Source organism: Rhipicephalus microplus, chromosome 5 (genome assembly GCF_043290135.1).
Source record: "Rhipicephalus microplus isolate Deutch F79 chromosome 5, USDA_Rmic, whole genome shotgun sequence".
NCBI lineage: Eukaryota > Metazoa > Arthropoda > Arachnida > Ixodida > Ixodidae > Rhipicephalus > Rhipicephalus microplus.
In genome coordinates this window covers 28,666,292-28,690,700 of record NC_134704.1, presented here as the reverse complement: position 1 = coordinate 28,690,700, position 24,409 = coordinate 28,666,292, and the positions used below count along the sequence as shown (strand labels likewise).

The 24,409-nt window shown below is 41.9% G+C and overlaps 3 protein-coding genes across 3 annotated transcripts in view; 1 reads left to right on the top strand and 2 right to left on the bottom strand.

The window, feature by feature from the left end:
* Cep97 (centrosomal protein 97kDa) overlaps nucleotides 1-10,968 on the bottom strand; it is a 132,570-nt gene extending 121,602 nt beyond the window's left edge. Inside the window, exons 1-8 of the mRNA XM_037425939.2 lie at nucleotides 10,951-10,968; nucleotides 10,107-10,249; nucleotides 7,154-7,256; nucleotides 6,899-6,954; nucleotides 6,731-6,832; nucleotides 4,670-4,783; nucleotides 3,772-3,854; nucleotides 575-658 (exon numbers count right to left, since the gene is read on the bottom strand). Of these exons, the coding sequence (XP_037281836.2) occupies nucleotides 575-658; nucleotides 3,772-3,854; nucleotides 4,670-4,783; nucleotides 6,731-6,832; nucleotides 6,899-6,954; nucleotides 7,154-7,256; nucleotides 10,107-10,249; nucleotides 10,951-10,963 (698 nt within the window). The 5' untranslated portion in view covers nucleotides 10,964-10,968. The remainder of the gene's footprint in view (nucleotides 1-574; nucleotides 659-3,771; nucleotides 3,855-4,669; nucleotides 4,784-6,730; nucleotides 6,833-6,898; nucleotides 6,955-7,153; nucleotides 7,257-10,106; nucleotides 10,250-10,950) is intronic.
* An 81-nt stretch (nucleotides 10,969-11,049) lies between these two features.
* On the top strand, nucleotides 11,050-16,959 carry RpL24 (ribosomal protein L24). Its single transcript, XM_037425940.2, has 5 exons — nucleotides 11,050-11,168; nucleotides 11,277-11,352; nucleotides 11,760-12,007; nucleotides 15,283-15,340; nucleotides 16,844-16,959. Exons 1-5 carry the CDS (start codon nucleotides 11,164-11,166, stop codon nucleotides 16,919-16,921), a joined length of 465 nt encoding a protein of 154 aa, XP_037281837.1. The 5' UTR covers nucleotides 11,050-11,163; the 3' UTR covers nucleotides 16,922-16,959.
* Nucleotides 16,960-18,086: 1,127 nt separating this feature from the next.
* Had1 (beta Hydroxy acid dehydrogenase 1) lies at nucleotides 18,087-23,417 on the bottom strand. The gene is made up of 6 exons (XM_037425941.2): nucleotides 23,246-23,417; nucleotides 22,331-22,565; nucleotides 21,427-21,588; nucleotides 20,705-20,899; nucleotides 19,585-19,690; nucleotides 18,087-18,379 (listed from the first exon to the last, which is right to left on the bottom strand). The coding sequence occupies exons 1-6, from the start codon at nucleotides 23,275-23,277 to the stop codon at nucleotides 18,180-18,182; spliced, it is 930 nt and encodes a 309-aa protein (XP_037281838.2). The 5' UTR covers nucleotides 23,278-23,417; the 3' UTR covers nucleotides 18,087-18,179.
* Between the last annotated feature and the right edge of the window lie 992 nt (nucleotides 23,418-24,409).

Sequence of the window (24,409 nt, the reverse complement as noted above, 5' to 3'; positions counted from 1 at the left end):
GTCAGTGGTTCTCAGCAATAGATGTGTCGGGGACCTTTTGTGGACTGGTGGAAGTGATGGGGGACCCCTTGCAGTGGAGAGGAGGGAGGAACGGGGGTACGTAGTTAAATTAACACAACTGGTGAGTGAAGCAGTTACCTTTTATTGCTACCAAAAACATCAAACAAACGTGCCACATCACTTCATTTTAGACAGTTCATCAATACGTGGCACAGTTGCGCTTAAACAGAGTTGCATATTTGCAGGCACATTAAACCTCTTTTGGTATTTACTTTGAGTCATGGCTGGACTAAACTGAAAAGAACATAAAAAAGTAGTGGAGGGTTTCACGACCACAGAAATGGCTTTGTGGACCCCCATTTAAGAACCACTGTTCTAAGTTATATTAACTATTGATATGTTGTAAATGTGTGCATGTTCACACAAATATATCTTGCAAGTTATCTTACCTCCATAATTTTGTGCCAGTAATCCCGTAACTCAGAACGGCACAAAAAACACTCCGAGCGTCAAGGTAACATTGTGCTAAGCAAAGCTCCTGAACGGTAACGCCACAACAGATAACACTGCTCACCTTTCCCTCTGTGTGACAACGAAGTCGTCCAGGACTCTGAGACCAAGACACCAGTTGATGACGTAAGGCCTGTAGTCAAAACCACTGTGCAAAACTCATTAAGGGCTTTAACCTCTTCTCCTTGCCTCGAGTGGTCTGCAACCCTGCCAACTTTTTGTCCACCGCTTTAACGAAAGTGGTTCAATTGAGAATACGTCTGAATGAGAATACATAACAGAATCAGAGAAACAGTGCCTCTTAAGCTGAGACACCAAGTCACACAAACAAAGAAACGAAACAATTAAAGGCTTTATTGAGTTCTACCTATGCATCAGCCATTCCTGCAGTACCATGAAAAAAACATTCCTTATCCAACATTTTGCTTACGCACCGTACCCGCCGGTAACACTCTTCTCTCTATAGTGAAGGAAATTATATTGCTGCCAAGGCAAAGGTGAGTTATGGTAACACTCTAGAGTGCCCACAAAACGTTGGTAAATCAAGAAAAGAAGCAAACAGGATAACTTATCTATTTCATTCTTAGTAATAAAGAAGATACCATCAGTGATGCTCATGGCCTGCTTGCCACCATTACTTGGTTATGTGTCTCCTTCATTAACTATCTTGCTTGAATACAATTTTGGTTCTATAATTGTACTATGCCATCTCTCGGTAAAAGCTTCCATTAGTGCATTCTAGATCTATTTAGAACGTAACCTGGGCCCTTTGTAAATGGAAAGTGCTGGGATGCTCCAGCCTCAAGGATCAACTCTAGGCATGGCTGCCAACTTGAGGTAAATTTTCCAGATTGAAGTAATTTTTTGGATTCATGTGTAAAAAAGGAAATCTTGGCATTTTGAGATAAATTTAGCATGTCCCTACTCATTTTCTTTTGAAGATATACAGTAGATTCTCAGTAAACAGAAATCTTTTAAACGGAAGTGCAGCTTAAACGAAACTATTGCCTCGGCAATGCTTGGTTTCAGGCTTGTATTCTGCCCCCATGATCTCCTTTCAGTAATCCGAACTCCTGTTAAATGGAACATATTTTTCCGGTCCCTTCAGTTTCCGTTTACTGAGAGTCTACTGTATCTGCAATTTCATGGCAACCTTAAGCACTAAGATAAACACAGTTACTCTATTTTTTCGTTGTTTTTTTTTAATACTTTCATATATTAATCGAAATCACTGTTTTTTTTTTTTTAATGCTGGCAGGCACTCCCGTCATTCCAATATATGGGTAGGCAGGTGATGGTCCACTGTGTTGCGCGGTGAAAAAGCACATGATTACCCATATATTTACCTAAGTGACTAAACATTTGCATTTAATTTTTACCTGTCCTTTCAATATAATGTGTTTTAGCCTGTGCTACTGATTTACTGCATAAAAAATACTATAATACCATCCGTATCAGCGAAAAGTACGACAGCCACTTTTATTGACGACTCTCTGATCAGCCATTAGACAAGTACAGTGCAGGGCTGTGCTGGCTCAGATAAGTCAGCAAGGGTTATCTGATGTACTAATATCTTACGTTGATGGTCTAATTGGGCAGCCTCTCCAGGAAAGACTCCATGTTTATTAGCAAACACTGAGAAATTGAGTACACAGGACAGAACGTAAAATTCAAACTTTTGAACAAAGTGATGCAAAAAGGCACCCGTCCCGAAGAGTTATTCAGTACTGCTGTCTATTGACCATTGCTACGCTGTTGTTCGAATAATGCACCATTAAAAGTTATGCAAAACAAATACATCTTTGAAAATAATGATCAAACAATAGAAATGCTGGTGTCACAAAAAATCACAGGTCATTTCAACAATTACACAAAAGTGAGAGAAATTTCGTTAAAAGAAGGAAATTTCAGCCATCTGGGAGAGCAATTTAGTGCGCACGGAATGGCAGCCGTAACTTGGGCCATCCAGGGCAATGAGGAAGCCACCAAGACCCCACAACTCCTGGCCACCACCTTGGCGACTCCTTTGGCTCGCCTCGCCAACCCGCAAGACTCGCCCAGTTATTTCCTTCGTCTCTTTTTAAATAGGCTGTATCATTCTTACATTTTACGCACGAAGCAAGTCTAAAATTTGGGCTAGTTATACAAATCTAGCATGCCTTAACAACAAAGATACCACGTACTTTGACAATGTTAGCCAAAAAATACCATTTGCTGAACATTACTTGCTTCCCAATCTGTTGACATTGACTGTAAATAACCATTTCTATAACACAGTTCTACATGTCTTGTTCTCCAATCTGTCTGCAGTTTTGGTTCTTGTAGCATAATTATAATTTCCTCTGTATATGCTAGTTTTCTCTATTTCAGCACTTAAGATTTTCCTTCACATGTAGAATTACTTAAAAAAACTACCGTAGCTATTAATGCAAGGACCGTCTACTCAATTACATAAAGGTATGGGCACTTAAAAGATTCTATTAGACAAGGTTGACATTTCAGCAGTCCAATAAAAAAAAGAGCTCAATTCTGCAACTTTTTTTTATTGAGCAGTAAGATAAGTTTGAACTTTATATTAATAGTACAGGCCCATAATGCCTTGAACTCACAACAAAACATTAAGCATATCTTTATTAAGTACAGTCTACTCAAGCAAAATCTTCATATACACTTTCATTGTAGAGTATTCACTAAAAGCTTACATTTTTATCTTGTAGACTGTATCTATTTTTGGGGTAATTTTTTCCTTTTTTTTCTGTGTTTTGAAATTCTAAACTATGACGTATTCTTTAACACTGTGAAAATTGTAAGACTGTTTTGCATATATCTATACTTGAAATCAATGACTTTTTAGCTATAAATGAATGCGTAACTACTGACTAAACACTCTGCCACAGTCTCCAACTACAGGACCTCTTTTTGTATAGCTTCTCCCCTATACACATACTGCTAGACAAAACAAAAAACCTGAACTTGAACTAGTTGCTAATGCATGCCAAAAGTGGTGCAGATTTTCGCCATAAGTTTTGTTTAGCTGTGTGCTTTTTTTTTACATAACGAAAATTGGGTGCGGTTACGGAAGGTGTGGTTACACCACCACAACTGCCATGAAAAAAGGGCACCTGGTTCTGTTTGTAATTCTCTGACCCAACTTGAATTTTCTTGTACACTTCTTTTGAAATAATAACCATTTTCAAGATGTAATTAAAATATTGTTCACCAAAACACACAAAATACAGGCAAGAAATCCAGCAAGGATACACAACGCCTCCGGTCATGTTAACGCAGGGGTTCCCGCCAATAGAGAAGCTCTCCAAAGATGACAGATGTGAAAGGAAGGACACCTGCAGAACACATAGGATAAAAGGTAGAGTATGGTCCACTGTTAAAGGGAACACTCGATTGCACACCATCAATATTTCTGGTCCTTTAAGAGGAAGTGTATTAAGAAACAATCTGAATTCATGCAAGTCAATACTCTCTCAAGAGGAGTCGGAACTTTAACCACCAGTAGCCTTATGCATATCTAAGATGCTATGATTCCGTATTAAGATAAAAAAATCTAAAAAAGCTGCTCACACAAGTGTTCTCTTTAGCAGTGGACCCGTCTGTACATGATCACTGCCAGCACTTGCGCCAAAAATGAGTTTTAGCCAACCATCAGAACTCGGTCGACGCAGTTCGCTATAATTACGCTAAGCCACGAAGAACAGGAGCAAAAGTGGAAGCTGCATTAAAAGCAAAGTTCAGGTCACTGTAGACCCCCCAAAATAACCAATAAATGAAGGTCACGAAAAAATTCAAATAGTTCAGCTAATTAATTTGGCATACTTTGCTTACATGCTTGATCATCTAACATGTTACATGATAAAGGGACTCTATAAAATATTAGAACTAGAAATCACAGATACATCTTGGAGGACTAAGATGTGCGTCGACAAGGCCAGCTCTCTGTTCTTAAAGTTAACCGCTTCACATTCAATACAAGACAATACGCCCATAAATTAGAGCAGCAGCTCGAACGATTTGAACCAGCATGTGTTAAGGGATATTTAATATGCAACAGCAAGTCTTGGCAGTTTGTCTTAAGAACTGAAGCAGCCTGCTCTAGGTTAAGCGAATAGGCAAGCAAAAATAAATTGTGTGGGAACAGATATACCTCCGTGAGATCGGTAATCTTGTTCTCCGCAACCGAGAAAACGCAGAGCCCACTCGGAAGGTATGCTTGTGCTTTTTGTAGAGTCGTAATCTCGTTTCTCTTCAAAAGAAGTGTCTGCAGAAGAATACAGTATAACAATATTTGAGTCCTTGCTAACTCTAGCAGTGCGTCAAAGTGGAAACAAACAAGACCTAGCACTTTCAGCATAACAGCAGCAACAGCCATCCTTGCCGAAACAAAGCACATAAGGGAGTCCGGAACCAACCTTGAAAACTAAGATTCCCAAGACATACCCGGAAGAGACAGATTAATACGAGCAATAGTCACTGCAAGGCCCCCAAACACCAAGTAGAAGTCAGAATTCGGTGAACAATGCAATGAAGAATTTTCATTTTGATACTCTTTCTCTGAAACCTCAATAAGCCACATGGCTAGAGCCCTATAGTATGAGCACACAAGTAATGTGTAATGCTAACATAAAGCCACTAATTATGTATGCTTGGCTCAAAACACATGTTTGTAGCAAGCTCAAACAAGGCAGGCACAAAGAGATGTTACTGGGGTCAAAGTTTTGACAAGAGGACACCACGACAGCAAAAAAGAAGACCCCTTTCGTCAAAGCATAAACAATGGAGACATTCCTTGTTCAGTGACTTCTCAAAAAGTCTGAAGCCAACACTTTTGCAAGTGCTTAGACATTAAGACATCAACACGCCGCTACGACAGTTCAGTGTACATTGGATTTAGTTTCTCAGTGGTAGATCACAGCTTCTTAATGCAGATGCAGCAAGTGCTCTTAAAGGGGGCAAAAAAAGAAGAGTTTTTTGCTGAAAGATCATGATGAGCATTAAGGAACCGAAAATTATAAGTAATAATGCCAAGCTCCCCAGCTGTAGTGGTTCTCATTGGTGAATTGTGGCTTTGGGACCATAATAACCAAACAGCTACAATAGAACTGAACGTAATGGCAACTTTTTTACAGTATACATTTAAATCACAGTGTCCCTAAAATGTTCCTATTCATTGTAACTGCTGCAACTTGATTGATTTGATTGACTGATATGAGGGGTTTAACGTCCCAAAACCACCATATGATTATGAGAGAGACCGTAGTGGAGGGCTCCTGGGGAAGTTTCGGTCACCTGGGGTTCTTTAACGTGCACCCAAATCTGAGCACACGAGTCTACAGCATTTTTGCCTCCATCGAAAATGCAGCTGTCGCAGCCGGGATTCAGTCCCGCGACCTGCGGGTCAGCAGCCGAGTACCTTAGCCACTAGAAAACCACGGCAGGAAACTGCTTCAACTTCAGCATGACGAATTAAGTGACCAGGCAGTCTAGTAACAGCATGCACAATATAACGAGAGCCCTACTAATGCTTTACAGTATAAACTGACACGAGCTGGATCGAATGCATACATTTAGTCAGTTGTTGCCAGAACACCAATGAAGCTAGTTACAGCCAGCACGAGGACTTGGACTCGCTTCTGATTTCCCTGCAGTATGTTTGTTCAGTACATGCTATCGTGCAAATTTAAAAATGCGAAAGCTCTTCTGATGGTATTCTATATGTGTTCACTACTTGGCATGCTCACACTCTGGAGGACAAGCCGCTCCAGCAAGAGTCATCTTGAGACAAAAATATCTAAAATCGGTGAATGGCCAGAAAAGATTACGAGTTTGGAGCGCTAACAAAATTATGTCTTTTTATACACCTACAGAGACCGCGTGATTCCTTATATGGCATACACAACCAGTGAGGAATATAAATGAGCTAATAAGCAGAATTGAAATGACCGCCCCGACAAACATGTTAAGCTGCATTACTGAACCAGTGAGACTGCCTAAATACATGTGCAAGGCTAGATTATCGGACCAGCGAAGACCATTCCATTTTTCATCCTGTATGCTACGTATTCAATGCCCGTTCTCATGAAAAAAAAAAAGGGTATCGAAACTTGCCATTACGTTCTGCTGCATATCTCGCCCATCTCATTCAACTCAAATAAAGTGAAATGGCATGTCGCACACTTTGATTTACCACATCAAAAGGACGACTTACTTTTAACCGAGTAAGTGATGTGAGGTCAATCAGTGAAGGTATCAGATTTCCGGACAGGTCCAAATACACAAGGGTTGTGGAGTACTGGATGCTTTGCAGGCTCTGCTTGACGCAGCAGACAGATTAGCATGTATCCCAGTAGATGGACAGTGACAAAACTGCACTCACCTTTATCCTGTTATTTGAAAGGTTTACGGAAACCAGGTACTTAAGATCCTTGAGTGCTGCACATGTAATGACAAGGCAATGTCTTGAAATGGACATAATTTATTATACAAGGCTAACTTCGTGCTGAATGTTGACATAGCAAAAAAAAAATTGTATGAGCTCTAAGTGGTAAACAAACAGTAGTGAGTTGTGTAGCAGAGATGCAATGTGCATCTTAAAAGCTAGACTATAAGATTTAAATGGAGTAAGGCTCACCTTCAATGCAGGTAATGAGATTGTTTGACAGATCGATGCTTGAGAGTTGTGATAACCTGGCCAATGAGTACATCCTTGTGATCTGGTTGTGGCTGGCAGAGAGCTGCAAAGGTGTGTTCCTCAAGTAAGATCTTATCACTGATAGGCATTACCATGTAACACAATACAGGAAACATTGAGGCAGTCCATAGATTGGTACAGCTACTGCATATGACCTGATAAAACCATATATTGACATATTGTAACCAGGACTAGTAATGACAGCCATACCTCTCGCTTGAATGTATGGCACTGTATAATTGTACCAGCCAAGCTGCTGAAAATGAACAGCTGTATTTGCACGCAGTATGAAATTGACTACACATCTATGAACTTCTAAGCGTGTAAATAACAATTAAAATAGTAGGATGGGCAAGTTTGTTACTTGCTTAATTAAACACCAATTAATGCTTCATTTGCTACAAGAATATGTCTATTTCCTATGCAGTTTAATAGCAATTTAGGGCACAGACGATTTTCCTTTGATACTGCGATAGATAATGCCTCAGTGGTAGCGTTCTTTGTATCTGTTCTGCTTTTTTCTGCCTGTTCAGTTGAAGTTTAGCACTCCTCCTGTACGTACTCTTTCTTTCTCCAGTCGTGTGCTGATTTAACCATGCAAATTACAAAATTTCCAAGTAGAAAATAGGAAGGAGGAGACTGATTTACATCATTTGAAATAAATAATGTCATTCACAACCTTGCTTTTGATCAAACGATGGGCTTACACAACTCGAGAACACACACAACGATGACTGCATCTGGCACAAGACGACGACAGCAATGAAACAGTGGAACAGCACATCCCCAGATGCATATGGCAGCTGTATTATATGAAGCACTAAAGGGCAATACTATAACACCCCACATAATTTCTAAGAGATGCAGATAGGGTGATATTGTTGAGATAATAGATTACCGCACCTAATCAAAGCAGACAAGTTATATGCTACTCAGATCTAAAGCACCAACATTGAATAACTCAGAATAATTGAGCCAGTGTAGCTGATTCATCTATTTGCTCAACAAATGATGCCTATGTGCAACAATCGTGGGTCCCCCAACATCAGATTTGTTACGAATAGTCACCCCTTGTACCTGCCTTACTCCTCCGAGGCTTCGATAACTTTTGTTATCCCTTATAATGTAACGGAAATGAATATTTCATAATTTCAGATAGTGAAACATAAAATAAAAATATATGAATAAAATTTCAAAGACTACTTCTTTCATATATAAAACTGAATATTCCAATGTCTTTATCTGATACAAGAGGATTTTTGCAAACACAAAAATATTAAAATAAAATTTTAGAAAATGTGCTATTATTGTCAAAACTATATATCTTGGCTGTTTAATAAAATATCACTAGCTTTGTTTTGCAGAAACACCATAAAAAGATGCCGTGTTGTATAACTTGCAACCAGAATGATCTGCGACGCAGAAAACAGATAACTTCAATGAAACACTAATGTAATGGCAAACAAAATTATGGAAACCATCACACACAATACTTGTGGAGTAGCTGGTGTGTGTGTGATCAAGAAGTATCTCACTCTGAAAATTAATTGAGCGAGTATTTTCATATTTTCTGAAAACCAGCTTCGCTAAGCTGGATGCAAATAAAATCTACAAAATTATTGCTGTTATTACATCAATCTGAGGGAAATGTTAAAAACCTGACATGTTATTATGAATTCATCAACATTGGCAGGTGCGGGCTTTCTTCATTTTGCTAGAGCGGAAGCAGTTTTCATACGTCTGAAATGTTCTCAAGGTAAAACTTTTCTACACTGATATGGCTATACAGTATTCGTTTTGAGATTCTCACGTTTTCTTTGCTATTCCCTAACATCACCTTGACTGAACATTGTTTATGTATATAGTGGTACTTTGTACAGACATAGGTTGAAAAGGCAAGCAGTTTAGGATGAATTTGACATTAGTCAGTCACATAGGAGTGTTCTGTGTGTTGGCAATGCACAATGCAACAAAAAAAGCTGGCAAATTGTTCAAAGAGCAGCGGTAATGGGGGGTTACTAAACATATAGTGTTCAGAACTGCATGCATAGTTTTCTCGGTGCTTGCTTAAACCTGATGCAATTTATGAAATCACCTTGATTCGCACTTCGACTGCACAATGAACATTTGTGAGTACAGCTAGCCATATTACACATGTGGTGATCACTGCTGACTTTTCCTGCTGCTATCCAAAAAAACTGGCGAACACAGAAGTGCGTTTTATATGGACCGCCAGTCAACAATGCAGGTTAAGTGACCCAGAGCATCAGGTTCCTATACAGCGTCAGGTTTCTATACCGAACTCCTGCTTCCTACCTAGGTTGTACGAGGTTCGAAAAATACCAAGACTTACTTTATTGCTAAATCTATTCAACGTGCAGCGTAGACACAATGGTAATGTAACTGCATGGCTTCACGTACCAGAACCTCGATGTGATATCATGGGTACTGTAGTGTTAGTGTGGGACTTCAGACTAACTTTGACGACGTGGATTTCGGCAACGAGCACTTCGAACCGATGAGCACTTACACAAGTAAGCCAATTATGCCTCAACGATGTGCACAAATACTGCAACTGAAATATTGTTAGAAAAATGAAAAGATATTTAATTTGACCTAAAGCTATCATGACAACCAGATAATACAATAAGGGAAGGCAAGAGAGGTGTCCAATGCATTGCACAAGGTATGAACAGAGTGAGAGTGGGGGGGGGGGGGCAAATAAAACAAAACAACAAAATCTATAACAACAAAGATGTTTGTCGTTTCACACTGGCTTTTATCGTCACTTTCTTGTTGTTGTTTTTTTTTACCTCGTTGTATAGCGTTTGTGTGCACATGCGCTTTCCAGCGAGCAACCTCCCACCAAAGCAAACGTTAAGAGCACACTTACTTTTTGGACGTCAAGAAAGCAGTCGATGTTATCCAACTTGGAGAGCTCGTTGTGGTCCAGGAACAACTTTTCGATGCCGACGCCATCCCTTTTTTCGAGTCTTTTGAGTCCTCGATTGGACATGTCCAAAACGTGCGGATCTTCTGGAAACATATTAGCGACCTGCTCGTACAAATATTCCTCCAACTCATCGTCAACAATATCGCGCGAGCACACTGCAAGCTACGCACGGTAGTCGAGGCTAAACGCCACACCTGCGAAGTCTTGGTACTACTTAGCCAAACTGACAGGTTCTGGAGCGGTTTAGGAAACGTGACTTGACTTGAGAGCGCAGTAGCGCCATGAATGCGGCGCGGTACCGCTTTATTAGCTCAGCAGCACATCTGGGGGCACGTGCGTAACCACATGATGCGGCAGAGCATGTGCGAGTTGCCTAGGCGAACGCGACGCTGCTGTAGAGCGACTCGAGCTCCGAGCCGCTTTTATCGCAAGATTACTCCGTTACTAAAAAGAGAAACGCGTGTACTCATTAACACAACGGAGCCGGAATGTCGTACAATTGTATCCCCGTGGGTTTGACACACAATGTGCGCCACAATGAATGAGTAAGCGTGCCGACAGAGCTGAGCAACGGCCACTTGCGGGCTCGTTGTATCGATCGATACAGCTCGCAGTGTGCTTCGATTCCGCAGAGAATCGACGGAACTCGACCTGCCAACTCTAAAGCGACGTTTTCAGACGCCCGCAGCATTCGCACACCACTGCAAGTGATCACGGGGCTCCGACACGGGCACAAAACAGCAAAACGAAACAAAAACGCCACAGAAATCTCAAAACTCCATACCATTTTCCGCCATTTTGAAACTTCCGCCAAAAACTGGTCCGCGCAAAAGTGTTTTTCCATAAATTTTCTTTTATATAAGTGCACAAAATAAACTGACAAATTATTTTCTGTTATAAAATTGGAGTATAGTAATTTGTATGCGTTAAAAATGATTTAGTGTCTTGCTGCTGTCACTGCGGTACAGTTCTCTTGAGTTCCCGCAAAGCAGCGAAGATGAAGTGAGTAATGAGAACTTTTTGTAATCCTGAAAATATTGTTAATTAATAGACCATCGCAGTGTGAGATTGATTTGTGGCAGCTTATGAGAATGCCTTCTTGCGTTTCAGGATCGGATTGTGCTCGTTCAGCGGGTATAAAATATACCCTGGCCATGGGAAGCGGATGGTCAAGACCGATGGCAAAGTGAGTGAAGAGTACCGGCATGCTTTCTGAAATCGCTTAGCTACGTTGTACAAGTGCTGAGAAAACAGTGCGCTTCAGTCGGAATCAACGAGTGATGCATGTCCGTTTCGTTTCGTCGCATTTGTGCCGCATTTGAGGCTGTACCCGAGTCTGTGGGCGCAATCGTGATGCGCATGCGACAGCTTCGCGCATAATGTCGAATGATCTACAGCGAGCGCGTGTTGTCATCCGTAGTCCTTTTTTTGAAACCTTTCTTGCACCCCCTTCTCTCCGTTGTTCTGTGCATCTCTACTTAAATGCGGTCGTTTAGAGCCTCTTATTTGCGGTATCACTGGTTCGTACACCGCTCTCTCGAGCAGAGCCGCCGTCTTGGGATTCCTCGTAAGTCTTATTCTCGCCTGTTTCAGACGTTTCACTTCCTTAACTCCAAGTGCGAGGCGTCTCACATGATGAAGCGGAACCCGCGCAAGGTGACGTGGACGGTGCTGTACCGGCGCAAGCACAAGAAGGGTATCGAGGAGGAGACGACCAAGAGGCGTACCAAGCGCACGGCCAAGTTCCAGCGTGCCATCGTGGGCGCCAGCCTGAACGACATCATGGCTAGGCGGAACATGAAGCCCGAAGTGCGCAAGGCGCAGCGAGAGCAGGCCATCCGGTAAGTTTCGAACGCTGGCCTTCCAATTTATGCCTGGCAAGTGGGACCCGAGTTTTCGATCGCGTCTGTGTGGTGCGACCGATTGCGCCTGCTTATTTCCCGCCCTTGTCAATGGGCTCTACTGCGATTTCAAGCAAGCCCAAAGGACAGCATCTTGTGTATGTTTTGTGGACTGTTCCATTCATTCGTGTTTCCCAGTGAAGGTGTGAGCACTGAATGTGTACAATCAAGAACACTGTCAAAGTTAACGGCAGACTCAACCTGTATTGTAGATTTAGAATTGTGTAGCCAAGTCTCCGGCGTGTTGCTTTTTTCCTATCAAGCACACTTGCGCCCAGATGCCTTAAAGGAGGGGGGGTCTGTGGATTTTCCAACTGAAGAGAGTTGTGCTCAAAGCATTGCCAAAGAAATGTGGATATTTTTCTTGCACGCACAGGCAGAAATATTGATATTTTCATACTTAAGTGTGTTCAACTTGGGACAATGTCATTTCTGGCTAACCAGTCAAATATAGAAGTGGCTTTGGTACGCATACTATTTTCTATGATGGTTTAAATGCTAACCCAAAGTATTATTTGTGCTTGGGGCATGCACACTGACGCGATAACGTGAAGTAATTGCATGCACTAAACTCTATGAACCAGATTCTAAAAAAATTCTTATCATTCTGTAAAGGCCATGTAATATAGAGTTCATGTCCCATCTGGCTGAAAAGGAGTGGGCAAATTGTGTAGTAATTTTTGTGCTGCTTTTAATTAATTCCACTACAGTGGACCATGAAAGAACTGTCTGACTACGAAGTACAACAAAATTTACAGTAGCATTTAAAAAACCAGGTTTTAGCTTGTGTAGATCTGAGTAGCCTTTGCACTAAATTATAGATTTGAACTCTTTAGATGCTGATGTATCACAAAAAGCTTCAAAATGTACATGTGAAAGCTGAAAAAAGGATTGTAGGACTTGCTGAAGTGCTTGTGCAAAAGCATATGATGTTCTTAAGTGCAGCCCAAAAACAGTCAATTGTGTTTTATTGAGGCTAGGAAAAAATGCCACTTAAGTGAACTAATTCTTAGTATTTTATGTGCAAACAAGTAATTTTATGGATTGTCACTGGATATTGGGTACTGAACTAAATCACTAATTCTGCATATTGAGGGGGAAATATGTGTTTTCTGTTCATTACACTAGATTTTTTTTTTTTTTTTTTTTCTGGAGGAACTATTGCACCTTGTATTTCATGTAATCAGCGGGATCGAATCCCTGTTGCGGCAGCTGCATTTCTGATGGAGGCGGAAATGCTGTAGGCCCGTGTGCTCAGATTTGGGTGCATGTTAAAGAACCCCAGGTGGTCAAAATTTCCGGAGCCCTCCACTATGGCGTCTCTCATAATCATATGTTGGTTTTGGGACGTTAAGCCCCACATATTGATCATCAATTATTTTATGTAGTACAGTAGACATTCAGTAAATGAAATTCCTAATTGGAACTGCTGTACTTAAACTTTTTTTAGCACACACAAAAGACAAGGACTAGAAAGATAGACACATGAGCACTAACTCTCAGCTATTAATTTTTGAAAGGAACTATACATATGTGAACCCAAGAACCAGTATAGAGCATGTGCGGCACGAGTCATGTGATCCACGGTCAGAAGACCTTGGGCTACCCAAAAAATGAACTCCTTATCAGTTAGAACCACTGAAGGTTGACTGGGGCACTTTTTTGCACAACTGCTGCCTAAATGGAACTAGTGCTTCTTACCAAATTGGTTTCGTACTTGTGTCCTGTGCCCTTGTTCATCTTTCAGTAAACGGAACTCCTGTAAAATGGTGCATGTTCAGGTTCCGTTTAATGAAAGTCTATCGTGCACATACTAAAAGCAGAATGAATGAGCAATCAATGCATACAAGTCTCTTTAATGAGATGTATGTTATCCGATCTATATAAATTGCCAGATTCAAGGTTTCTGTGCAAAATTAGTTTGCAAAAGCAAGCTTCTACCTGCTAAGAGAAAGATATAACAAAATTTATACAATATGCAGTGCCTTATATGCTCTGATACCATTCAAAAAAGAAAAAAAAAAAGGCTTTTTGCCATCAAAGGATCCCATCCACCCAGTGGTGCCATCGTGACCCAGTGGCAGAGTCTTCACGCCACACTCATGAGAAGAATTGCAAAGCAGCGTGTCAAGAAAAGGCTGCGACGCCATTGGTTGGAGGGTTTTTTTTTTACCTGAAAAGGTCACTTTTTCTAGAGTTGTGCCAAAGTATAAAAGGCATTACTGGGGAAAAAAAATCCAACTTCTATTGAACAGGACTCTTACTGTAAGCATTATAGTTAAATCTGTATTGCCGCAGAGCAGTGCCTGGATGCAAAGCATAGCTTATTGTTTCATTCTTTGCAGTAAACTCTTGTTTTGTGCTTGGTTTTCTAGTCACACTTGCATTTCTCGATGCTGTCAGTTTTTGTCCCATCAAACTGATGCTGAAACGTGAAATGAGACGGCCCGAAACAGAATGCAAAGCTTACCAATGTTAGGGCTGGTTTGCATCATTGTTGCTCACGGAATTGAAGTCAGGCCAAAAATCAGCTTCCTTTGACACGCTGCTGCTAATGAATAAAATGAGCCACAAGCACACCAGAATGCCCAAGTCTGTGATCTTTGAAAGCACACGCATGTGCCACAACTGGCAGTGGCCACTATTGCTACCCACTTAGACGATCGCACAACTTCTAAGCATGTTCAACAATCAAGGCCGTGCAAGGAAAAAAACATATCGAAAAAAACTATAGTTCTCCTTCATGGCGGATGGTGCAGTTTGCCCATTAGCAGCATAGGATGTCTTGAAAGTGGCAGTTGAAATCATTGATAGTAGCCATGTTCTGTGAGTGTAGTAGGGAAATTTCTATGTATGTGAAGTGTGCTTGGGCAGTAAGCATATAAACCCCCTCACCTCCCTTTTGTTTATTAAATCCTCTGTGGTGTATTGTTACAAACTTTTTATTGAAATGAACATTGAAAATGCCGTGTGTGAATGTCGGCTCTCACCGGTGATTGTGGTAGTCCGCCCCTCTCTCTTTTGTTTCTACTGGTTTAATGAGTTTCAGCTGAACAACGCAGTTTGTTTTGGTATGGGTCTGAATTCTGAACAATGTTGCTGAACATCTTGTAGCCAGTGCCACATTTGTGATTATGGAGATGTATTTTTTATTCATCTTTTAGCAAATACAATCCAGTAGCTGTTTCATTTCTCATGCTTCTTTCCCACTTTAGGGCAGCCAAGGAAAAGCAGAGGGCACAGAAAGCACAGAAGAAGTCTGCTGCTACACCTGTGAGTAGCATTCTTTGTCTTAGATGGCCAGCACTTGTCAGAATAACTAGTACATTTTTTTGTAGCATTCTGCCTTTGCATATCGTTAAAGAAGGTTATGCACAAGCATGCCCACGTAGTGGTGAAAGGAACTAGAGAGAGAGAGAGAGAGCACACGATATGGAAACATGCAGTATACATTCTAGACTATTGGTTTCGCTGCAGGTAGATTACGACCTCTTTTAGAACTATTTGGAGGTGCATGTTTTGCAGCTGTTTGAAACTCTCCAAAGTACTTGCTTTCTTTCATTGCCTCAGCAATATTTACGAAAGCCGTGATAGCCGTCTCGGCATATACAGTAATCAGCATCATGCTTTCTTTGGTAGCTTTACTAGACTTCTAAATAGGAGCTTGCGCTGCAACCGCATTTGTAAGTGGGAATACCAGGTGCCATGACTTGTTGGAAATGCAAAAAAAAAAAAGGCTGCTAGTTTTATGTGCCTCAGTTTTCCAGTTTCCTGGCAGTTGCAGAAACGCGTAAGCTAACAGTAAGTGGCATGGTGCACTTAGGTTTTATTTGACAGAGAAGGCAGCCTTTTGTAACCATCACTTGTGGTCACTCAAGCTTATTTTTGCATCAGTTATAGCAGTGACTTTCTCTGTGGTTATTGTTTAGTTGTTTTGGAATGTTTACCTGCTGGGTAGTTAGCATAAATGGTTTCGTGCTGGTAAGCTTGAGGATGTAGCCACGACAGCCACATGTCAAAGGGGACGAAATGCAAGACGTGTGCTTGAATTTGGGTGCTCATTATAGAACTTTAAATGGTAAAAAGTAATCTAGTGTCTTTTTGGGTGCTCATTATAGAACTTTAAATGGTAAAAAGTAATCTAGTGTCTTTTGTTAAGAGGTGATTTGTTATCCTGATATGGTTGCAGCATATAAAACTAGGGAAATTACAATTTTTATAATGTCGCACTTGCATAGTGGGAAAAGGCCGATTATGTAGATAAAGAATTAAAGTCAGCCCAGTGTTCTAAATTTCACTGTTAATTTAACTTTTCTACAGTATTGCACAAATCCTTAAGGCCATGTGAAGCTGATATCAAGCTTCATTAAAATCTAACATTTATGCTTCTAACTAGAGTCCTGGATTATTAGGAAGCTAATATTAATGGATTCTAATAATAAATGTTCACCCTCATTATACATTGTACAGCAAACTCTTGCTATTCCATTTAGAACTAGGATTCTCGGATGGCTTGTATACGCCTGTATGGAGGCGAACTGTTCATTGTTTCAGTCGTGCTGTCACAATATGATTTACATTTGGCAAGCATTCCTAAGTTTTGCAGTGGTGTCAATTAATGCACTGAGAGCATTATCTCCCACTCAGGTAACTCATATTAAATCAAATATGTTGGTTCCACCAAGGTCAAATTGATAAAGGACTGTGTATTTTGAACAAATGGCATTGTGATTCAATAATACTAAGTTGATCGGTGAGTGCCCCTTTCTGTTGCAGCTCCAGAAGGCCGCGCAGAAGCAGAAGGCTGCCAAGCCTGTCCAGATGAAGGCACCCAGAGTTGGAGGCAAGCGTTGAGAAGGGATTGGCATGTATTAAAAAAGTGTCTATAGAAATTGTCGCATTGGTGTCGTTTTTCTCCCCATCACACTGTCTAATTGAATGGTTACTGCATTAGCACTACTGCATTTTCTCGCGTACAACCCACACCAAAAATGGGAAAAAGTGCTCGAAAAGTGAGGGTGCGGGGTATATGCAGGGGAGGGTTATATGCGAGAATATGTGGTATTTGCTGCAGCCAAAACACCTCATATCTTTGCAGCTCTAAAAGTCTATGCCAGATGACACCAATCCCTGACCCAGCTTCGAGTCCTGCCCATGGTTTTCTTTAATGCCAATGGGACAAGGACTAGGAACATGCATCGATATATAAAGGCCGAGACACATTTGTTTTACCAGCATTTTGTACGCTGTCGACGCTACAGGTGACCGTAACGTCCACTTTAGGATGTTCCAGACATCCACGGTGTCGGAAACGGTTCGATGGATGGAGAACCAATTGGTGCGTGTCTAGTAGTGACTTCTGCTACATAACAGCATAGTTGCTGCTGCCAATATGTCTCCTGCCTGCTTTGGATATATTAAGTCGTCGCCTGGAAGTTCTCAACTAATGCTTGTATTAACATTGTGCTTGTTCCTCAGAAGCTTCGACAGCAAGCGCACGGGATGTCTCGGAACTGTTTCTAAGAGCCATAAGTTCATCAGAAGGCTTAGCAAAAAGGAGTGTGTTGGCTGAATACGTGGCCTCTAAGATGCGGGACTTCAAGCTCAGAGGTTCTTCGTAACCTTAATCGCCGGCGCTATTAGTAAAGCTAAGAAAAATTGACTTTTCGGCAGCACTAAGACTTTTCTGCTCTACAGAACTGCAAATAAGACAAAATTTATAATCTGGGTTACTCCTTGTGACCAAAGGGAATGAACCGCACACTGCTGCTTAGCAAGGTGTGGTATCATTCCCTTTGGCCACAACGTGTGACGTCGGGCTGGCACTGGCCTCGGCACTATTCATGTCGTTGGCTACCCTCTGTGGCAGTGTTTATGTGACGACACTGAGAAATGCAACGGCAGGAAACTCCACATGTGGTTCAGCCTTGATTCAATGTTCTACACAGCTGTCTGCATGGTAGCACTAACTAGTGGAGCATTCCAACCTTCATGTCAAGCCTGCATCTTTTCACCATACTTAACATCCATTGAGACTATTTATTGGCTTTTAAGGTATTCCTAACAAGTGTGTGCTCAATGACGCACTGCTCTTTGCATGAACTGTTTAGGGCTACTTCTTAAGTTTAGAGAGTTCAGCCAGCTTCGTATCCCTCCACTGGCGCCTCTTCTGGAGATCCTTGAGGGGCACTTTCTGAAGTAGCTCTGCGTTCACTTTGGTGAGGGTTGGACCGTCGTAGGTGGGCACTGGACCAAAGGTCTTGGAAACTTTTACAATGCCCTTGGCATACTTGTCGGCATACTCCAACATCCCTGGAATAAAATTGGTAGCACATCAACTCTATGTCAAGGAAGCACAAAAAAGCTCACAAGTGAAGGCTGCATGTTTGTAAACATGAGCCATTGCTGCCTAAATTAATGTGGGTGGAACAGCAGACAATCTATTCGGCATTCCTTTGCGATAGCCAAATTGCCTCGACAACAGCGGCTGAACGTTTTTTGACAAAAGCACTTAATCCTGAGCATCAGCTGTCCCCTTCAGCTGAACTAAGGAATTGAAAGCACTGATCAAGCAATCAAGGTCATCTGTCAATGGCAACCTAGAGTGAAATTTCACTTCAACTTGCCTAATTTGCAGTCAACGTTCTGCAAATATCCTGCGAGTATGTGCCCATACATTATGATGCAAGTTGTATTTCGCAAAATGGACTAAAAGACAGCTGCCTGACAACTGGCTTGTCGAGCAGCTCATTACAGGAACGGTTGCACTAAGCCACTGCTGCAAGAGAGGTGGTAGCTGTAGTGTGTAACTTTTTTCTTTTACCGTCTGTTATCTTTCCATAAGTGAAACAAGCTCAATCTTATGCTGATGATGAGAGGTTTAAAGGGACACTGAAGCGAAACTGACTTGGTCTAGATTGACAAACTGCACTCTGAGAACTTAATGCCATATGCTTATTGGCGGAGGAAATTGAGGATAAACTTTCATTTTAAAATTTTGCCCCTAAATGTCCAAATGTCCATGCGTAATGTCAAAAACTTCAAAAACACATTTGTCGTGTTTTCTCAACTTAAGCTCGAAATTTTCTGAAACTTTGTATGCTAGTATGTCTGTAGCACTTACAGACGACTAAGTGCTTATTTTTATAGATTAGAAGCTACACACAACTCAGTGGACACCTTCAAAATTTATGACGTCACGGTGTTTGGTGTGGGAATGTTGCGGTGGCATTTACCCTATTTTCTTAACACGTGTAAGCTTGCTTACGAAGCATTGTGTCGCGGTGAGAGGGGTTTCTCGAGAATGTAAAATTATCCGTTACTAATTCACAAAAAATCCTTATGCTCTTTAATGTCCCTTTAGACTATCTACGATAAAAGTAGTGGGGGTGTGTTTTTCACCATAGAACCAAAGTACTGCAGAAACTGCAATATTCACAGGGACAAAAGTATCACAAGGGCCTAAGTGCATTCATTGGAAGACTTCGGTGCTCATCTATGCGGTACAGCCCACCTACCCTCGGCATTTAGATGTGCAGTCTCCAGGGGTCCAAGGAATGCGTAACGCATGCCAAGTCCTTCAGACATCACAGTGTCCATGTCGGCAGTGTCAACCACACCATCCTGCATTGGAACCAAGCAAATTTGTAGAAAAAGTGTGCTCTGTTTACTTCTAGCAGGGTGTATTAGTGCAGAACAAATCTAGGGGTTACTTGCAAAATCTACCCCACTTTTTCGTATTAGCAAAACAGTTTCAATTGGCTGGCCATCCCTTTAATGCCTTTGAACATAGGCATGTATGCCCTCTTAAAATTTCTCACTATTCGCAAAAAAGAAAAAGGTACTAGTCTGCAGTGAAGCATAAATCATGATTATTGTATGGCAAAAACAGCATAAATTTGTGCTAAAGCTAGTTGCATGTTCTTCACGTATGGAACCATGGTTGAAATGCCCATCATATCTATGCTCAATCCTGTTGTCTGGAGGATGTGTAATAAATCAATATTTTTTTATAGTCTGTAGACGCTACTGGTGTTGGTTGCTTTTTCCTAAATTCCGATTATCCAGAGCTATGTGTATACTTCAATCACTCTGCTCAGGTCTTGTAGCCATAGTAATAAAGTACTGTAAGTGTAACAATTATTGGTGGCACTACCAGTATTTATTGTGCCAGTCTGTAGTTTGCTAACTAGACTCAATAGCAAAATTTGACACTTTCATTAACCATAGATTGGCAAGCTTCAGGTTGCATCACAGGCTGTTGTGGCTTCAGCATGTCGACTCTTTGCAGACATGCAAAGGCTGAATGTCCAGAATGTACCCTGCACTATATAGTGATGGTAGTGATGTACTTCATTTTTGGCTGCTTACAAATGCTGCCCTTCGTAAGTGGACAGGCCAAGCGAGCTGCATCCATTTGAAATGCAAGTTTTTTTTTCTTCTTTTTTCTCTTATAACTATTTCACTACCTTGTGGACTTCTACAGTACTTGTAAACACACACTTAGTGGCACTGGCTTTCAAACCAAAGCCTCACATTTGAAAATTTTCTCTATTATTTTTCACAAATTATAGATGGCTGGCTGACAGTTTTACAGAACTTATTCATGCCTGGAAAGGCTATGAGATCTCAACTTGCCTGTATGAGTCTCCAGCATTCATTTAGAATCGCATACTGAATTCGATTCAGGACAAATCCTTCCACTTCTTTCCTCAGCAGTACTGGTTTCTGGCCAATCTCCTTCATGAGAGCTCGTGTCCTGATGGCAACATCGGGACTGGTCCAAGGAGCAGGCACTATTTCGACCAGTGGGACGTAGTAAGGTGGATTCACCTGAAATGGCGCAATATCTAGGCTTTATCAGAGGCAAAGATCCTAGCCCCTGTTATGTATTTGAACCGAGTAGCTTCTATATTATAGTAAGTCCATTTTTCGTGCTCATTACCTGACAACATTGTCAGGCTAGTCTGGCTCTATGTATATCGTAACCAAACTGTGGAGAGAAAAATACTGGAGGAAAGAAAATGCTGTATGCTCTGCAATCAATTTTGTGTAATTGGATGGCTAGGTCCACCATGCCCTTGCCACTGTTACATATTTGAACTGAATACCTATTTTTGTTTCAATGAGATGAAGTTCAGCTTCATCACAGATTTGTTAATGTAAAGCATTTGCGTGCCCTGTCACAATGCTGAAAGCTCGAAATAGAGCATCCAGCAATCTGATGGTGCTGGCAAGTGCAAAATTTCCATAGCTACAAGCTTCACATTATCATGTGCCTGTTTTTGCTGGCTTTCCCTTTTTTCCTGCCTGCTATTGTGGTTGAGTATAGAGATATATCAAATGTGGGCTGGGCATACCGGATGGCCCACGATGGCCTGGCTTCTGTGCTTCATCTCCTTGGTGAATGCTGAAGGTGGAAAACAGCTTGTTGAGCTGCACAGCACCGTGTGATCGTCCACAAGTTTGTCCATTTCCAGAAAAACCTTCTGTTTGAGCTCTACATTTTCAAAAACGCATTCCTGCAAAGAGAAAAAGAGTTCCTGGGGTCTTCAAATGCCTCTCTGAGCGAGTATCCCATCGTCATAGTTTAGTTCATTGAGCGTATCTGATTGGGCAAGTGTTTAAATTAAGCTTGTGCTTTACCTATATTTCTCAAATGGCTGATTTGGAATAGGTCACGCCAAGTTTTGCATTTCACGCCATTTGTGCTTGCATCGTGCACTAACCTTTTAGGTATACGCACGTTACTTTTTAATACTGATGGAATGCAAAGCTTGTGTACACACCCCATTATAATACTGCCTATACTCGAAAAATAATGTATACACCCAAGAGGTTAGCCTATGACACATGCACTGTGGCAACAAGCATTAACCTTAATGAAACCTGTTCTAAAGCTGCCTCATGCTGTAGTGACCATTGTTGTGGTACAAACATCAATGTGTGTGGTTACTATGGATTGGCACAGTGACTAGCCTTGTAAAAATTATGTCACTGTTAAATATATGAATGCACACAAAGTTCAAGATGTGACAACAAGCTGGTGAAGTTCCTTGCTTAAGCTCCATTTTCTTTTCCATTATCATCATCAACTTCTTTCTACAGCATTTATTCCGCCGCCTGCGCAAGTTTCCTGAACATAAGCACTGCACTTGTGCCCTACTTTCGTAGATGTTCTTTAATACTATGCCACAACCCACAAGAAAGTTGCTAAGCCTGTGCATGCTAGTAAGACGCAGCGCGCGTTGGACGTAAGCTTGCCTGCACGTGGATGGCGCCTTTGAGGCACTCGGCCATTGTAGAACACTTTCTGATAAGCTGGTGCTGTTGCCTTGAGGTGAGGGTCCCGCGCAGAAGGCCTTTCTTTTCGAGGTTACCAAGTTGATCCTCGATGTCGCTGAGTGCCTCGTCTACTTTCTTGTCGTCTACATCAAAAAGGTCCACCGTGTAGCCGGCGCCGGCAAACAGCATAGCCCAGCTTCGGCCGATCAGGCCGCTGGAAGCAACAGGTAAGGTTAGTTTCACTTACGCACAACGCGGGAACGTAGCATCTTGTCCCGCCGCGGTGGTCTAGTGGCTAAGGTACTCGGCTGCTGACCCGCACGTCGCGGGATCGAATCCCGGCTGCGGCGGCTGCATTTCCGATGGAGGCGGAAATGTAGGCCCGTGTGTTCAGATTTGGGTGCACGTTAATGAACCCCAGGTGGTCAAAATTTCCGGAGCCCTCCACTACGGCGTCATATGGTGATTTTGGGACGTTAAACCCCACAAATAAATCAATCAATCAATCAACGTAGCATCTTGTTTTCTGCTGAAATACGGCGGAATCTTGAGGCCAAGTGGTAAAGCTTTACGTGCTTTCAACTATAAAGATGCATACGTGAGTCAGCATTAGGTGTCCCGTGTGGTAATTAAGTCATTGCAGCAGCACGGTAGCAGTTGGTTGTTGCGCGTGAAGTGTGACGTGCAATTGTTGTTTGTCAGGCACGATATCGCTAATGCGTCATAATACGCAACGTAAGAAAGAATGAGACTTGATTCGGGCTACCGCTAAACCAGTGCCTGGATCAACCACGCAACGGCGCAAATGACATTTTTTTTACACCGGTCGAAACCGCCCCACGCAGGAATGAACGACCACTCAGTACCAAGTGGTAAGTGTTCTCTGGTACTTGCCTGCCGATAATTCCCACTTTGCCCTTGCTCATTTCTTGGCCGCTGTAACTTGTTTCGTGTGATACTGCAGTACCGTTTTGCGCCTACTCGTTTGAGACCGATTCTGTGGGGGTGCTCTCTCGACGCTGACGACCGCCGCTTGGCACGCATTCAACGAGAAAACTTTCCTGGCAAGTGCTCCCCTCCTTTCTGCCGACAGAGGCTTGTTTGCCCCCCTCGACGCACGATAAGAAATGATCGGCAATGCAGAGACGGAGTCGCGTCGCCCTCGGCATCTACTTTTTCTTTCGTGGTGCGTGCGTAAATGCACGCTGCACGCACGCGCGCTGATACGCCTGCAGGGGCATTTTATTTTTGTTTCACTGAGGGGCCAGTACGCTGTTGAGCCGGCTCACTGGTAGGTGTTCTGTTGCCGGCTGCGCTTGGAGTTAACACGTGCATTCGTCTTCGTCGCATCTGTTGTATCCGTGCCGCACGTTTTGAACTATCCCGTGCGCGCTTCGCGTTGTTTCATTACGGCGCGTCTCGTGTTACTTGGAAATACGAGTGTGTCACTGTAACGAGGACGAAAAGACAATTAGTGCATTGGATTCAGTGTTTTAGCTTCAGTGCGCGTTGCGTCTAACAGAGAAATGAGCCTTTCCGTTCCCCTTCTTACGCGCGCCATAGGCAATCTGAGCGCTGTCTCGGAACGTAGTTTTTTGTTGTTGTTGTTGTTGTTGTTGTTGTTGTTGTTCTGCATTCCAGTATGATAGCTGTACGACCCCGTTCGTGTCTTCGTAAAAAGTGGTAAAGCTTATTGCCAGGCCGACACTTAAGGTTCTCTCTCTCTCTCCTTTTTTTTTTTCTTTAATAGACGTGTGTAGGGATGTGTGCGAATATTCTTAGTTTAGAACGTAGCTTACCTCTAGTGGTGTAACAAAGCTTTGCAGAGGGCTGGGGAGTGGAAACCTGTCTTACTAAATGTGTGTAATTACAAAAAAATAATTGCCTAGATCAATTCTAATTGAATTTGCCACTAAACTAAATACTCTACTTTGATACATACCACATGAAGTACTGGCAATGTATTCATGCCACTTTCCAAAAACTTCTGAGATCAAACCAATAGTAATATGTGTTATTAGCCTGAAGACACTAATATAAAATGCTGGAGTTTAGGCT

What these genes read in the sequence shown, in the direction of transcription:
- Had1 (XM_037425941.2), bottom strand. Translation starts at nt 23,277, where the DNA reads ATGAGCAAGGGCAAAGTGGGAATTATCGGCAG. An exon ending in AGGCCATCGTGGGCCATCCG is followed by an intron (nt 20,900 to 21,426) that starts GTATGCCCAGCC and finishes GCGCCATTTCAG; the next exon opens with GTGAATCCACCTTACTACGT. An exon ending in AATGCTGGAGACTCATACAG is followed by an intron (nt 19,691 to 20,704) that starts GCAAGTTGAGAT and finishes GTTCCAATGCAG; the next exon opens with GATGGTGTGGTTGACACTGC.
- RpL24 (XM_037425940.2), top strand. An exon ending in TGGTCAAGACCGATGGCAAA is followed by an intron (nt 11,353 to 11,759) that starts GTGAGTGAAGAG and finishes CGCCTGTTTCAG; the next exon opens with ACGTTTCACTTCCTTAACTC. An exon ending in AGAAGTCTGCTGCTACACCT is followed by an intron (nt 15,341 to 16,843) that starts GTGAGTAGCATT and finishes TTTCTGTTGCAG; the next exon opens with CTCCAGAAGGCCGCGCAGAA.